The sequence below is a fragment of the Coregonus clupeaformis genome, chromosome 30 (genome assembly GCF_020615455.1).
Source record: "Coregonus clupeaformis isolate EN_2021a chromosome 30, ASM2061545v1, whole genome shotgun sequence".
NCBI lineage: Eukaryota > Metazoa > Chordata > Actinopteri > Salmoniformes > Salmonidae > Coregonus > Coregonus clupeaformis.
In genome coordinates, this window is record NC_059221.1 from 31596915 (window position 1) to 31612494 (window position 15580).

A 15580-nucleotide genomic window follows, 5' to 3' on the forward strand; every position below is an offset into this window, starting at 1 on the left:
GGAAGGAATGGCGGCCAAAGGAGGTGTTGGCTTTGGGGATGACCAGTGAGATATACCTGCTGGAGCGCATACTACGGGTGGGTGTTGCTATGGTGACCAATGAGCTAAGATAAGGCGGGGATTTGCCTAGCAGTGATTTATAGATGGCCTGGAGCCAGTGGGTTTGGCGACGAATATGTGGTGAGGACCAGCCAACAAGAGCGTACAGGTCACAGTGGTGGGTAGTATATGGGGCTTTGGAGACAAAACGGATGGCACTGTGATAGACTACATCCAATTTGCTGAGTAGAGTGTTGGAGGCTATTTTGTAAATGACATCGCCGAAGTCAAGGATCGGTAGGATAGTCAGTTTTACGAGGGCATGTTTGGCAGCATGAGTGAAGGAGGCTTTGTTGCGAAATAGGAAACCGATTTTAGATTTAACTTTGGATTGGAGATTCTTAATGTGAGTCTGGAAGGAGAGGTTACAGTCTAACCAGACACCTAGGTATTTGTAGTTGTCCACATACTCTAGGTCAGACCTGTCGAGAGTAGTGATTCTAGTCGGGTGGGCGGGTGCAAGCAGCGTTCGGTTGAAGAGCATGCATTTAGTTTTACTAGTGTTTAAGAGCAGTTGGAGGCTACTGAAGGAGTGTTGTATGGCATTGAAGCTCGTTTGGAGGTTTGTTAACACAGTGTCCAATGAAGGGCCAGATGTATACAAAATGGTGTCGTCTGCGTAGAGGTGGATCTGAGAGTCACCAGCAGCAAGAGCGACATCATTGATATACACAGAGAAAAGAGTCGGCCCAAGAATTGAACCCTGTGGCACCCCCATAGAGACTGCCATAGGTCCAGACAACAGGCCCTCCGATTTGACACATTGAAATCTATCTGAGAAGTAGTTGGTGAACCAGGCGAGGCAGTCATTTGAGAAACCAAGGCTATTTAGTCTGCCAATAAGAATGCGGTGGTTGACAGAGTCGAAAGCCTTGGCCAGGTCAATGAAAACGGCTGCACAGTACTGTCTATTATCGATCGCGGTTATAATATCGTTTAGGACCTTGAGCGTGGCTGAAGTGCACCCATGACCAGCTCGGAAACCGGATTGCATAGCGGAGAAGGTACGGTGGGATTGAAATGGTCGGTGATCTGTTTGTTAACTTGGCTTTCAAAAACTTTTGAAAGGCAGGGCAGGATGGATATGGGTCTGTAACAGTTTGGATCTAGAGTGTCACCCCCCTTTGAAGAGGGGGGATGACCGCGGCAGCTTTCCAATCTCTGGGGATCTCAGACGTTACGAAAGAGAGGTTGAACAGGCTAGTAATAGGGGTTGCGACAATTTCGGCGGCTAGTTTTAGAAAGAAAGGGTCCAGATTGTCTAGCCCAGATGATTTGTAGGGGTCCAGATTTTGCAGCTCTTTCAGAACATCAGCTGTCTGGATTTGTGTGAAGGAGAAGCGGGGGGGGCATGGGCAAGTTGCAGCGGAGGGTGCAGAGCTGGTGGCCGGGGTAGTGGTAGCCAGGTGGAAAGCATGGCCAGTCGTAGCAAAATGCTTGTTGAAATTCTCGATTATTGTAGATTTATCGGTGGTGATAGTGTTTCCTAGCCTCAGTGCAGTGGGCAGCTGGGAGGAAGTGCTCTTATTCTCCATGGACTTTACAGTGTCCCAAAACTTTTTGGAGTTAGTGCTACAGGATGCAAATTTCTGTTTGAAAAAGTTAGCCTTTGCTTTCCTAACTGCTTGTGTATATTGGTTCCTAACTTCCCTGAAAAGTTGCATATCGTGGGGGCTATTTGATGCTAATGCAGTACGCCACAGGATGTTTTTGTGCTGGTCAAGGGCAGTCAAGTCTGAGGAGAACCAGGGGCTATATCTGTTCTTAGTTCTGTATTTTTTGAATGGGGCATGTTTATTTAAGATTGAGAGGAAATTACTTTTAAAGAACAACCAGGCGGAATGAGATCTATATCCATCCAGGATACCTGGGCCAGGTCAATTAGGAAGGCCTGCTCGCTGAAGTGTTTTTGGGAGCGTTTGATAGTGATGAGGGGTGGTCGTTTGACCGCGGACCCGTTACGGACGCAGGCAATAAGGCAGTGATCGCTGAGATCCTGGTTGAAGACAGCGGAGGTGTATTTAGAGGGTAAATTAGTCAGGATGATATCTATGAGGGTACCCATGTTTACGGATTTAGGGTTGTACCTGGTAGGTTCGTTGATAATTTGTGTGAGATTGAGGGCATCTAGTTTAGATTGTAGGATGGCCGGGGTGTTAAGCATATCCCAATTTAGGTCACCAAGCAGTACGAACTCTGAGGATAGTTGGGGGGCAATCAATTCACATATGGTGTCCAGGGCACAGATGGGGGCTGAGGGGGGTCTGTAGCAAGCGGCAACAGTGAGAGATTTATTTCTGGAAAGGTGGATTTTTAGAAGTAGAAGCTCAAACTGTTTGGGCACAGACCTGGATAGTATGATAGAGCTCTGCAGGCTATCTCTACAGTAGATTGCAACTCCACCCCCTTTGGCAGTTCTATCTAGACGGAAAATGTTATAGTTGGGGATGGAAATTTCAGAATTTTTGGTGACTTCACAGCGCTGTATGGGTTTGACTGACAGCCATTCTGAACTTGAGCACTTCACGCGACAAGAAGTTGCCCCCATCCCTCACGCTAATTGGACAACTTTTGCAAATGTTTTGTTGTCTTGTCTGAGAGAAATGCTGTAAATTAAGATGACTCTATGTATTTTGAAAGATGAGACGTTGAGGATTATAATACAATAAATATCGCTTTGATGTCATACAAGCAAGCCAAACAGCCATGAGTCCAAATGTGCACGTCACATTTCCATATAATAAAACGTGTGTCATATACAGTGTCAACTCTTATGATCACTATGTTTGATGTACAGTTACTTGGTTGTTCTGAACAGAATTAGCCTATATTTGTCTATTGTGAAGAAAATTCGCCTCGGCACACGCACCTGAATGCACACATGACTCCTTTCTATGCGCATCAAAATTATCTGTTTCCCTGAATTGCATTGTCAAAGCCTAACACTGTAATATCGTATTTTATAACTTAGCTAGTCATGATGGCAATAGAACAGAACTTTCAGATGATGCTCACCTTACCCAGATTGTAATTTATAATGGACCATTTTTGAATTGCATAAAGAACAGTAATTGTGTGAGGGCAGGGATGCAGGGTTGTTTTCCAAAAAAAACAACTACAAGTGTGTTTGCTCTAGTTCCTCAATGGCACAGCTAGGAGAGCAAAATTTTTTTTTTAAACAGTCCGTTCAAGATTGACGGCGAAATTGGAGGTCTATCCATGTCATGAAGATGTCGGAAAATGCCTTCAAAACTGGCCACTGGGGGGGGGGGCAACATTGAGCGCTATTACCATCAAGTTCAATCCCAGTAGTGGACACTTAACCCTTACCTTGACCATTCAGAATGAGTGCCTAAACTTAACCATTAACTTCTAAATTTGACGTTTGGAGAAATGGAACGATACAGAGCAGCAGGAGCAATAAAACACTTTGAAATGTGACGTTTGGAGAATGTGGATGAACGTCTAATTCTGCACTGAGACCCTTGAGAGCTTTTAATTGAAGACTTATAAAGCACCTTATAATTGAAGACTCTTCTTTGAGTCATAGAAGTGCATTGACATTTCTTAAGAACTATGCACACTTTGGAGAGGTGTGTGGCCACTTGGAGACACCAGTTAGTCCTCTCACTCAAACCCTTGTAATTTTTTGTCTTATGTTGCACCTACCCCACATTTTCATGGAATAGTCTTATCATGTTACTGAATGTATCCAGAGTATCTTCAGATTTTGTTATAAACAAATGCGGCAGAAAGTACAGTAAATGTAAAATTAACATAAAATCAACAGTGTAATGTTTGGATTCAGTCTTGTGTAAGGTGAACTGTTGTATACTCACCGTTGGTCTAATAAATTCCTCATACTCTCCAAACTGTTTCCTTTCAATTGCTACCATGGTTATGCATGTGCTTTTCATATTTCTTCTGTAAGAAACATTTCAATTTAGCCCGATCCATATAAGCCAATTCCCACGAGTGTAAAGGGTTAACATGCTACCCTCCTCCTCCTCGCAGATAAAGAGTGAGTACAGTATGTGTACTTTCTTTGAACCTGTTGCTCTAACCCCATCTCCTCCTCTCCATTTCTCCTCCTCTCCATCTCTCCTCCTCCCTCTGTCTGTCCAGGTATTCTAAACTGGCCGACCCAGCTGAGTGGCTGTCCATCAACACCACCAACGGTCAGATCGTCACCACGGCAACCCTGGACAGAGAGTCCATCTACGTCAAAAACAACATCTACGAAGCCACCTTCCTCGCAGTCGATAACGGTGAGTCTGTGTCCACTATGTGTGTGCGTATGTGGTGGGGCATGTGTGGCAGAAAGACAAGACAGAGAGAAAGGAGACATGATGTGCAGAAGATAGAGGTGGTCCCAGTGGGGTTGAGCAGAGACATAACTAAAGCTGAGTTAGATCTGAAACTCCTGGTTACAGAGAGCTAGTCATGCTGTATCGATCCGTTGCCCTTCCTCTTCTCTTTTCCTCCTCTCTTCCTTTCTCCTCTCTTCCTTTCTCCTCTGCCCATGGCATTGAGTGTGGCACATCCAGTTTGTTCTGCCGCCCAGTCAAAGCTCAAGCTTAACCGAGCACAAACTCAATCGCAGCAAACAAAAATACTATTTTTTTCTCCTGCGGAAGCAAACAGAGTACTATTCCCCCCCCCCCAAAGTGCCTTATCAGTGACATGCAGTGCATTGGTGTGTTTACCTAAAGTTGGGATGGCTTTGAAGCATGATTGACATTGCCTGTGCATGTGCGTGTGCGTGTGTGTGCGTGTGTGTGTGTGTGTGTGTGTGTGTGTGTGTGTGTATGTGTGTGTGTGTGTGTGTGTGTGTGTGTGTGTGTGTGTGTGTGTGTGTGTGTGTGTGTGCGTGCGTGTTCACAGTGATTGACAACTTCAGAAACCATGATGTGTACTTCCTGTGTTGTTTTCTGCAGCAGAGGGGGGGATTAGACAGCAAACCCATTAGGGCTGACACGCTCCCATCATTTCCATGCCTCCGCTCGCGCTTTCTCTCGTTCTCTCCTTTCCCTTCTCTTTTTCCATTTCATCTTCTCTGTCCCTGTCTCTCTCCTTGCAAACTTTTTCAAAGCCCTCTGACCCTATGAAAGTTCCATGTGACATGTTTTCTCTGCACTCCGCTTCTGTATTTACCTCTTCCCTCTCATTATGTAGATCACCGTTTTTAGGTTCGCCACCAGTGGTATTATTGGGAAATTATGGCTGTGTGTGTGTGTGTGTGTGTGTGTGTGTGTGTGTGTGTGTGTGTGTGTGTGTGTGCGTGCGTGTGTGTGTGTGTGTTGCAGACTGTGTGGGTGTAGGGAGAGTGTCTGCTGTGATAAAGTGAGAGGGATTAAGGAAGCGCTGGGGGTGGTGGGAGGATGAGAGGATGAGAGAAGGAGGCAGAAAGAGAAAGAGGGGGGTGACAGTATTTAGGAGAGAAACACAGTCAGAGAGAGCTAACATATTATCATGGCTGTCACCACCAAATCACCTACACACACATCTGTTTTAACCCACCTATGGATTTGTTTATTTCTTCTTTTGCTAGAAGTCCTTTCTTCACGCCTGAAATCTTTTAGCCGACATGAAGAAAAAAAATATTATTACAAATCCTTTTGAGGAATTTACACAAACATAATTATTTATTTAGCTGGTTAAAACCCCCATAATTCTCCTATCAGCCTCAGCAAGCTGCTTCCACATGTCCCCCATACATGACTGGGATTAACAAACTAAACCACCAGACAGGGGAACTAAACCACCAGACAGGGAAACTAAACCACCAGACAGGGAAACTAAACCACCAGACAGGGGAACTAAACCACCAGACAGGGGAACTAAACCACCAGACAGGGAAACTAAACCACCAGACAGGGGAACTAAACCACCAGACAGGGGAACTAAACCACCAGACAGGGAAACTAAACCACCAGACAGGGAAACTAAACCACCAGACAGGGGAACTAATCCACCAGACAGGGGAACTAATCCACCAGACAGGGAAACTAAACCACCAGACAGGGAAACTAAACCACCAGACAGGGGAACTAAACCACCAGACAGGGAAACTAAACCACCAGACAGGGGAACTAAACCACCAGACAGGGGAACTAATCCACCAGACAGGGGAACTAAACCACCAGACAGGGGAACTAAACCACCAGACAGGGGAACTAATCCACCAGACAGGGGAACCCTTCCAGTCTGTATGTGCACGCATGCGGGGACATGTTTGTTTCTCTCTGTGTGTGTGTGTGTGTGTGCTTTTGTGTGCATAAGCTATGTGATGTGTGTCTTACCACTCTCCCCTCACTGCTTTGTTCCAATAGAGAAGATATGGACTCAGGAGTAGAGATGGATACAGTGAAGTGGAATTAGGGAAATAGTATCCACAGACTTGATGAAAGGAGAACATACAGTATGGTCCGTCTGTCACCATACAGACTACAGAGAACGCGCTGTAAGGTAGCTACCCAGTTTACACACCTCTGTTGGTGGTGAATATGGTCATCATAGTATTGGAGACTAGTACTGAACAAAAGTCAACATTGAGATGATAATCCCCCCATGTTAAATGTCATGCCTCCTATTTGACTTCTTCATCTGTCAGTTAGCAAGCCTTCTGCTGTTGCTGATAAGGTCAAGGGTTATGAAATGGTAACTGATGTAAATTATCATGACTGCAGGATTCCTCTGGTACCCCTGTCCCTCTCTCTCCTCTCTCTTTCTCTCTCCCGCTCCTCTGTAGTACTCTTTATCTCACTCTCCCCGTCTTTCTCCCTCTTTGTCAAATGTCTTGCACCGTTGCCAAGTTTAATTGCCAGATCTGTGAGCTTTACATAAATCTTTGGTAAATGACAGAGCTCTTATCTCTGTCCCGGGCTTGGTTCTGGGACACTTCCCCACTAACCATTGGCTGAGCCAGCGGGGCGTGGCAGGTAAATTACTTCTAATTGGAGGCAGCAAAGGGTCACCGGCCCCCTGACACACACTCAATAAACAGCACTGAGCTGATAGTACTGCTGCACACAGTCTCTCTCTCTCTCATTTAGACTGAGACAGTCACTCTTTTTATTTATTTATTTCTTTTTAACACACACACGACTCTCTTTTTCTCTAGTATACTGTCTCTTCCTCTCTTATACACATTTGGTATTTTTCTCTTTCCTCTTGCTGTACTTTCTCGTTCTGTCTCTCTTGTCGTTTCTCTCTGATTGCTGAAGGCCTTTTCTCTCTTCAGTCTTTCCCTGACATCTAAATGTTATGTGGCCATGTTCCATCGGTTCACTCAGTCAATGCAAATGGCCTTCACATTGTGTATGTATACATGTTTACACACACACACACACACACACACACACACACACACACACACACACACACACACACACACACACACACACACACACACACACATACATATACACACACCTCAGAGAAAATATCCACAGACTGTTTTATTGTGTTATATTAATTGTTATTGTCTCTGGCGAGTGTGTGAGCTGTGTATGTAGGGAGATGGGTTGTGATGAGAGGGATTTGGCTGTAAGAAATAAGGGGAAGGGGAGGTTGAACAGTGTCAAAGTGCGACGTGAATGCGGTAGGCGAAGTCAAACGCAGGACACCGAGCTACTGGAAACGATACTTTACTAACAAAGTAACCAGAATACAAAACAACCTCCAAACAGGGAGGGAATACCCGCACACTAGCAACTGCCGAAAATGACGAGAACAATCACACACAACACACAATGAACGACAGAGGGTTAAATAGGGAATACAATACAACATAATAGGAAACAGGTGTACACAATCAAGACAAAACAAGTCAAACACAGAAACATAGATCGGTGGCAGCTAGTACTCCGGGGACGACGAACGCCGAAGCCTGCCCGAGCAAGGAGGAGGAGCAGCCTCGGCTGATTCCTTGACAAACAGCCAAATAGTCAGATGTTTTCCTCTGGCACCAAAGCTCCCTAGCAGTTCTCTCTCTCTCTCTCTCTCTCTCTCTCTCTCTCTCTCTCTCTCTCTCTCTCTCTCTCTCTCTCTCTCTCTCTCTCTCTCTCTCTCAATTCAAAGGGCTTTATTGGCATGGGAAACATATGTTTATATTGCCAAAGTAAGTGAAATGGATAATAAAAAATGAACAGTAAACATTACATTCACAAAAGTTCAAAAGCAATAGAGACATTTAAAATGTCATATTATGGCTATATACAGCGTTTGTTAGGATGTGCAAATAGCTCAAGTACAAAAGGGAAAATAATTAAACATAAATGTGGGTTGTCTATATGGGTTGTATTTACAATGGTGTTTGTTCTGCACTGGTTGCCGTTTTCTTGTGGCAACAGGTCACACATCTTGCTGCTGTGATGGCACACTGTGGTATTTCACCCAATAGATATTTTTTTTTATTGGATTTGTTTTCGAATTCTTTGTGGGTCTGTGTAATCTGAGGGAAATATGTGTCTCTAATATGGTCATACATTTGGCAGGAGGTTAGGAAGTGCAGCTCAGTTTCCAACTCATTTTGTGGACAGTATGCACATTGCCTGCCTTCTCTTGAGAGCCAGGTCTACCTACGGCAGCCTCTCTCAATAGCAAGGCTTTGCTCACTGAGTCTGTACACAGTCAAAGCTTTCCTTAATTTTGGGTCAGTCACAGTGGTCAGGTATTCTGCCACTGTGTACTCTCTGTTTAGAGCCAAATAGCGTTCTAGTTTGCTCTGTTTTCTTGTTAATTCTTTCCAATGTGTCAAGAAATTATATTTTTGTTTGCTCATGATTTGGTTGGGTGTAATTGTGTTGCTATCCTGGGGCTCTGTGGGGTCTGTTTGTGTTTGTAAACAGAGCCCCAGGACCAGCATGCTTATAGGACTCTTCTCCAGGTTAATCTCTCTGTAGGTGATGGCTTTGTTATGTAAGATTTGGGAATCGCTTCCTTTTAGGTGGTTGTAGAATTTAATGGCTCTTTTCTGGATTTTGATAATTAGCGGGTTTCGGCCTAATTCTGCTCTGCATGCATTATTTGGTGTTTTACGTTATACACTGAGGATATTTTTGCAGAATTCTGCATGCAGTCTCAATTAGGTGTTTGTCCCATTTTGTGAATTCTTGGTTGGTGAGCGGACCCCAGACCTCAAAACCAGAAAGGGCAATGGGTTCTATTACTGATTCAAGTGTTTTTTGCCTGATCCTAATTGGTATGTTGAATTTTATGTTCCTTTTGATGGCATAGAAGGCCCTTCTTGCCTTGTCTCTCAGATCGTTCACAGCTTTGTGGAAGTTACCTGTGGCGCTGATGTTTAGGCCAAGGTACGTATAGTTTTTTGTGTGTGCGCTAGGGCAATGGTGTCTAGATGGAATTTGTATTTGTGGTCTTGGCAACTGGACCTTTTTTGGAACACCATTATTTTTGTCTTACTGAGATTTACTGTCAGGGCCCAGATCTGACAGAATCTGTGCAGAAGATCTAGGTGCTGCTGTAGGCTCTTTAATAGTTGATTCTAAGATTTGTATTTGATCATGTATATGTTTTTGCTGTTTGTTCTTTGTTATAGAACCAAAAAGATTGGAGAAGTGGTTTATCCATACATCTCCGTTTTGGATAGATACTGTAACTCTTCGTGTTGTTGTTTGTTTGGTGTGTTCCAATTTTCCCAGAAGTGGTTAGATTTGATGGATTCTTCAATTTCATTGAGCTGATTTCTGACGTGCTGTTCCTTCTTTTTCCGTAGTGTATTTGTGTATTGTTTTAGTGATTCACCATAGTGAATAGGCGTAGGCTCAGGTTCTCTGTTTTCTCTTTCTTAGGTTTTTGCATTCTTCATCAAACCATTTGTCTTTGTTGTTAATTTTCTTAGGTTGTCTGCTTGATATTTTTTAGATTTGATAGGGAGCTGAGAGGTGAAATATACTGTTTAGGTTTTCTACTGCCAAGTTTACACCTTTACTATTACAGTGAAACGTTTTGTCCAGGCTGTCTTTCTCTCTTTCTCTCTCTCTCTCTCTCTCTCTCTCTCTCTCTCTCTCTCTCTCTCTCTCTCTCTCTCTCTCTCTCTCTCTCTCTCTCTCTCTCTCTCTCTCTCTCTCTCTCTCTCTCTCTCTCTCTCTCTCTCTCTCTCTCTCTATCTCTCTCTCTATCTCTCTATCTCTCTCTCTCTCTCTCTCTATCTCTCTCTCTCTCTCTCTCTCTCTCTCTCTCTCTCTCTCTCTCTCTCTCTCTCTCTCTCTCTCTCTCTCTCACTCTCTCTCTCTCTCTGTCACAATCCGGGTTAGAACTCCGGTCTCAGAAGTGTAGAGCTGGGGGTACTACCCCTTAGCAACAGAGGAGATGTTGTAGGACCCAAATGAAACACCCAAGGCAATACTCCAGGCAAGTAGATTTAATGTTCACAAAACAGGAGGCAAAACAAAACAACTCCACGAGGGGAGAAAAACAAACTAAAGATAACTTCAAAAACTTACTAGGACAGACACGGTGAGACAAAGCAGGAGACACACAGTCAGGACGCAATAACCAAGTGACAAACAAGGGGAAAACACACAGCTAAAATACACAAGGGGGAAACAAGGCACAGGTGACCTGGATAAGCTAATTAGGACACATGAGGAAGAACTAAGGCAAAGGGGGAACACAGCTGACCTCTAGAGGCCAGGAGACAAACAGGGGAAGCAGGAAGCTGACAGGACCCCCTCCTCTAGGAACGACTCCTGACGTTCCTTCCAGAACACCCTGGCCCCAGGGTGCGAAAATCTCGGATCAACCCAGGGTCCAGGATGTCCCTGGCTGGAACCCAGGAGCGCTCCTCTGGCCCGTAGCCCTCCCAGTCCACCAGATACTGCAGAGAGTTCTGGACCCTCCGGGAGTCCAGTATCCGGCGGACTGTGTAGGCTGGCTGGCCGTCTATGATCCTGGGAGGTGGCGGGGGTCTGTGGGGGGGGCAAAAGGAGAAGACAAGACAGGTTTAAGGAGTGAAACATGAAAAGTGGGGTTAACTCTAAGGGAGCGAGGCAGAACTAAACGATACGAAACAGGGTTAACCTTTCTAGCAATGCGGAAAGGGCCGATGTATCTCTGGGAAAGCTTCTTGGATTCGACCCGGAGGGGCAAGTTCTTAGTGGCCAACCAAACTCTCTGACCAGCTCGGAAACTAGGGGCCGTCCGGCGGTGGCGATTAGCCTGACTTTGGTATCTCTGGGAGGTCCGAAGGAGGGTACACCTGGCCTTCTTCCAGGTCCGCCTACAGCGTTGGACAAAGCGCTGGGCCGAGGGAACACCAACTTGCGCCTCTTCCTCTGGAAATAATGGAGGGTTGTAACCGAACTGGCATTCGAAGGGGACAATCCGGTGGCTGAGGACTGGAGGGTGTTGTGGGCATATTCAGCCCAAATGATATAGGTGGCCCAAGACGTGGGATTACTGGCCGCCATACACCGCAGGGTGGTCTCCAGATCCTGATTAATCCGTTCCGTTTGGCCATTAGACTCTGGATGGAATCCTGACGATAGGCTGGCTGTGGCCCCAATAAGCCTGCAGAAGGCCCCCAAAACCGGGACGAGAATTGGGGACCTCGGTCAGAGACCACGTCCAGGGGAATGCCAAATATCCGGAAGACATGGTTCATGAGGAGCTCAGCAGTCTCCTTAGCCGAGGGCAGTTTGGGCAGGGGAATAAACTGGGCAGCCTTAGAGAAACGGTCTACCACCACAAGGATGACGGTGTTGCCCTGGGATAGAGGAAGTCCCGTAACAAAGTCCAGAGAAAGGTGTGACCATGGCCTTCGAGGAACAGGTAAGGGATGGAGCAGTCCCTGGGGTCGCTGGCGTGTCGACTTTCCCTGGTTGCACACAGGGCAGGCCTCAACATAGACCTGCACGTCCTTCTTGATGGACGGCCACCAAAACCGCCGTCGGAGGAACTCCAGTGTGCGAGCACTGCCAGGATGGCATGTCAAGGGCGACTCATGACCCCACTGCAAGACGCGGGCCCGAACCGAGAGAGGAACGTACAGGCGACCGGCAGGACCACCGCCTGGATCGGGCTCATGGGCAAGAGCTTCTCGTACCCCTCTTTCTAGTTCCCACTGAAGAGGTGCGACGATCCTAGACCTCGGAATAATCGATGCCAAGGGCTTCTCTTGTACCTCGGGAGAATAGACTCGAGACAGAGCATCCGGCTTGACGTTCTTGGTGCCAGGTCGGTAAGTCAGGAGGAACTGGAATCGATTAAAGAAAAGGGACCATCGTGCTTGCCGAGGGTTCATCCGCTTAGCCTGTTGGAGATATTCCAGGTTCTTGTGGTCTGTGAGAACCTGGAAAGGGTGCTGAGCCCCCTCAAGCCAATGGCGCCACTCTTCCAAGGCCAGTTTTACCGCAAGCAACTCTAGATCCCCCACGTGGTAGTTGCGCTCGGCCTCAGACAGGCGGCGAGACATGAAGGCACAAGGGTGTAATCTCCCATCCGCACCCCTCTGTGACAGGACGGCTCCCACCCCCACCTCTGAGGCGTCCACCTCCACCACGAAAGGTCTCTCTGGGTCAGGGGTCACCAGAATCGGAGCAGAAGTGAAGCGGCGCTTGAGATCCTCGAAGGCCCCTGCTGCTTCCGGACCCCAGTGAATCTTGGTCCCTCCTCCCTTGGTAAGCGTCGTCAAGGGGGCTACCACCGAGCTGAAATTCTTGATGAACTTCCGATAGAAGTTAGAAAAGCCAATGAACCGTTGAACCTCCTTGACCGTGGCAGGTGTGGGCCAATCGTGGACCGCCTTGACCTTCTTGGGATCCATCTCTAGGTGCCCGGGAGTGACAATAAACCCGAGAAACTGAGTCTGAGAAACATGAAATTCACACTTCTCAGGCTTAACGTAGAGGTGATTGTCAAGGAGCCTCTGGAGAACCCGGCTAACATGCCCTCATGTTCCTTCAGTGACCTCGAGAAGATGAGGATATCGTCCAGGTACACGAAGACGAACAGATTAAGCATATCCCGGAGAACATCATTAATCAGGGCTTGGAATACTGCGGGGGCATTGGTGAGCCCGAACGGCATCACCCGATATTCATAGTGTCCCGTGGGCGTGTTGAACGCCGTCTTCCATTCGTCTCCTGGCCGGATCCTGCACGAGATGGTAAGCATTGCGGAGATCCAGCTTAGTAAAAATGGAAGCCCCTTGAAGCAGCTCAAAAGCAGTGGCCATGAGAGGAAGAGGGTATCGATTCCGAACCGTGATCTTGTTGAGTCCCCGGTAATCAATACAAGGCCTCAGACCCCCGTCTTTCTTTTCAACAAAAAAGAAGCCCGCCCCAGCCGGGAAGTAGAGGCATAGATGAGGCCGGCTGCCAAGGACTCCTTAATGTAGGTGTCCATAGCTGCGTGCTCGGGGAGGACAAGGAAAAGATCCGACCTCTAGGAGGGCAGCACCCAGGGAGTAGATCAATGGCACAGTCATAAGTGCGATGAGGCGGTAAGGCAGTAGCCCGGGCCTTGCTGAACACTGCCTTGAACCGATGGTAAACACTGGGGACTCGGGAGACGTCAACAGACTCTTGAAACTGGGTACTAGGGGCTGAGGAACTCTGAAGCATGCAGGTGAGTTGGCAAGTGGGACCCCAGCTAAGAATGGTGCCAGTAGGCCAGTCGATCTGGGGATTATGTCTGCATAGCCAAGGGTGACCCAGGATAATAGGATACTCGGGAGAGTCAATGAGATAGAAGGTCTCCTCCTGCTGGTGTTGAGAGATGGTAAGTCGCAGGGACTGAGTCGCCTCAGTAACTTTTCCTGGTTCCAGAGGTCTGCCATCTAAGGCTGTAACTGCCTGGGGTTGAGGAAGTAGTTGGGTAGGGATCTTAAGTTCCTTAGCCAAGGTTACATCCATAAAATCACCTGCGGCACCGGAATCGATCATAGCCTGGACCCGATGCTGGTGGCCCTCCCAGGACAGAGTGGCTGGAATAGCTAGGACCGCGTTAGTAGGAGGAGCTCTAATTTTCCCCATCACAACCCTCCTGTAGCTGGGCGGGGACAGGCGTTTCCGAAAGCTCGGGGCAAGTGGAGCGGAAGTGGCCGGCAACCCCGCAGTAGAGGCACCGACGCTCCCTCATGCGACGTTCCCTTTCGTTGGAAGAAAGCCTGGAACGGCCTAACTGCATGCTCTCCGGGGAATCCTGGGGCAGTTCAGGAGCCGGGGCAGCTCTGAATGACGGAGTCCAAACAGGAGAAACAGAGCTGCTCAGAGGAACTTGGGACTGAGACACCTGACGGCGAGCCGTTCTCCGCTCTCTTAGACGATTGTCCAGGCGGATGGCCAAGGCTATGAGGGACTCGAGATCTTCAGCTGGTTCACGGGTGGCTAACTCATCTTGAAGGGGCTCAGATAACCCTCCCTGAAAGCAGACCCTCAGCGCTTCATCATTCCATCCGCTCCTTGCTGCCATGGTTCGGAACTCAATGGCAAAATCTGCCGTGCTTCGGGGGCCCTGACGGAGAGACAGTAGGCGCTGGAAGCCTCCCCGCCCACTGACAGGATGATCGAACACCCGCTTGAACTCTTCTACAAATGCAGCGTGGGAGTCACAACAGGCCTCCTGGGACTGCCACACCGCAGAGGCCCAGGCGAGCGCCTTGTCTGAAAGAAGGGTAATGAGGTAGGCAATCTTGGAACGGTCTGTGGGAAAACTTGAGGGTTGGAGCTCGAAGGTGAGGGAGCATTGGGTGAGGAAACCCTGGCAAGAGCTTGGATCCCCAGAAAAGGGCTTGGGAGGTGGTAGTCGGGCTCCGCCAACCGAGAAGGCCTGTCGTCACTGGGAGGTGACCGGGGGAAGGGGGAGGACCAAGGAGGCGTTCAAAGAGCTGGTGAAGGGAACTCATCATTTCGGCCAGGAGTTGAGAATGTCTAGCCATCAGCTCCTCTTGTCGGCTGAGAACGGCTTCATGGCGCTGGAAAGAAGCCTCATGTCGAATGATCACCGCCAACAGGTCCTGGGAACTGAGTGTTTCTGGGTCCATGATTGACTTGGTTATTCTGTCACAATCCGGGTTAGAACTCCGGTCTCAGAAGTGTAGAGCTGGGGGTACTACCCCTTAGCAACAGAGGAGATGTTGTAGGACCCAAATGAAACACCCAAGGCAATACTCAGGCAAGTAGATTTAATGTTCACAAAACAGGAGGCAAAACAAAACAACTCCACGAGGGAGAAAAACAAACTAAAGATAACTTCAAAAACTTACTAGGACAGACACGGTGAGACAAAGCAGGAGACACACAGTCAGGACGCAATAACCAAGTGACAAACAAGGGGAAAACACACAGCTAAAATACACAAGGGGAAACAAGGCACAGGTGACCTGGATAAGCTAATTAGGACACATGAGGAAGAACTAAGGCAAAGGGGAACACAGCTGACCTCTAGAGGCCAGGAGACAAACAGGGGAAGCAGGAAGCTGACACTCTCTCTCTCTCTCTCTCTCTCTCTCTCT

General features: G+C 47.6%; 1 protein-coding gene across 1 annotated transcript in view; it reads left to right on the forward strand.

Annotated features, from left to right (window-relative positions):
• Positions 1-15580, forward strand: part of LOC121545424 (cadherin-4-like) — a 146924-nt gene that overhangs the window by 116090 nt on the left and 15254 nt on the right. The window contains exon 10 of the mRNA XM_041855951.2: positions 4225-4367. Within this exon, the coding sequence (XP_041711885.2) occupies positions 4225-4367 (143 nt within the window). The remainder of the gene's footprint in view (positions 1-4224; positions 4368-15580) is intronic.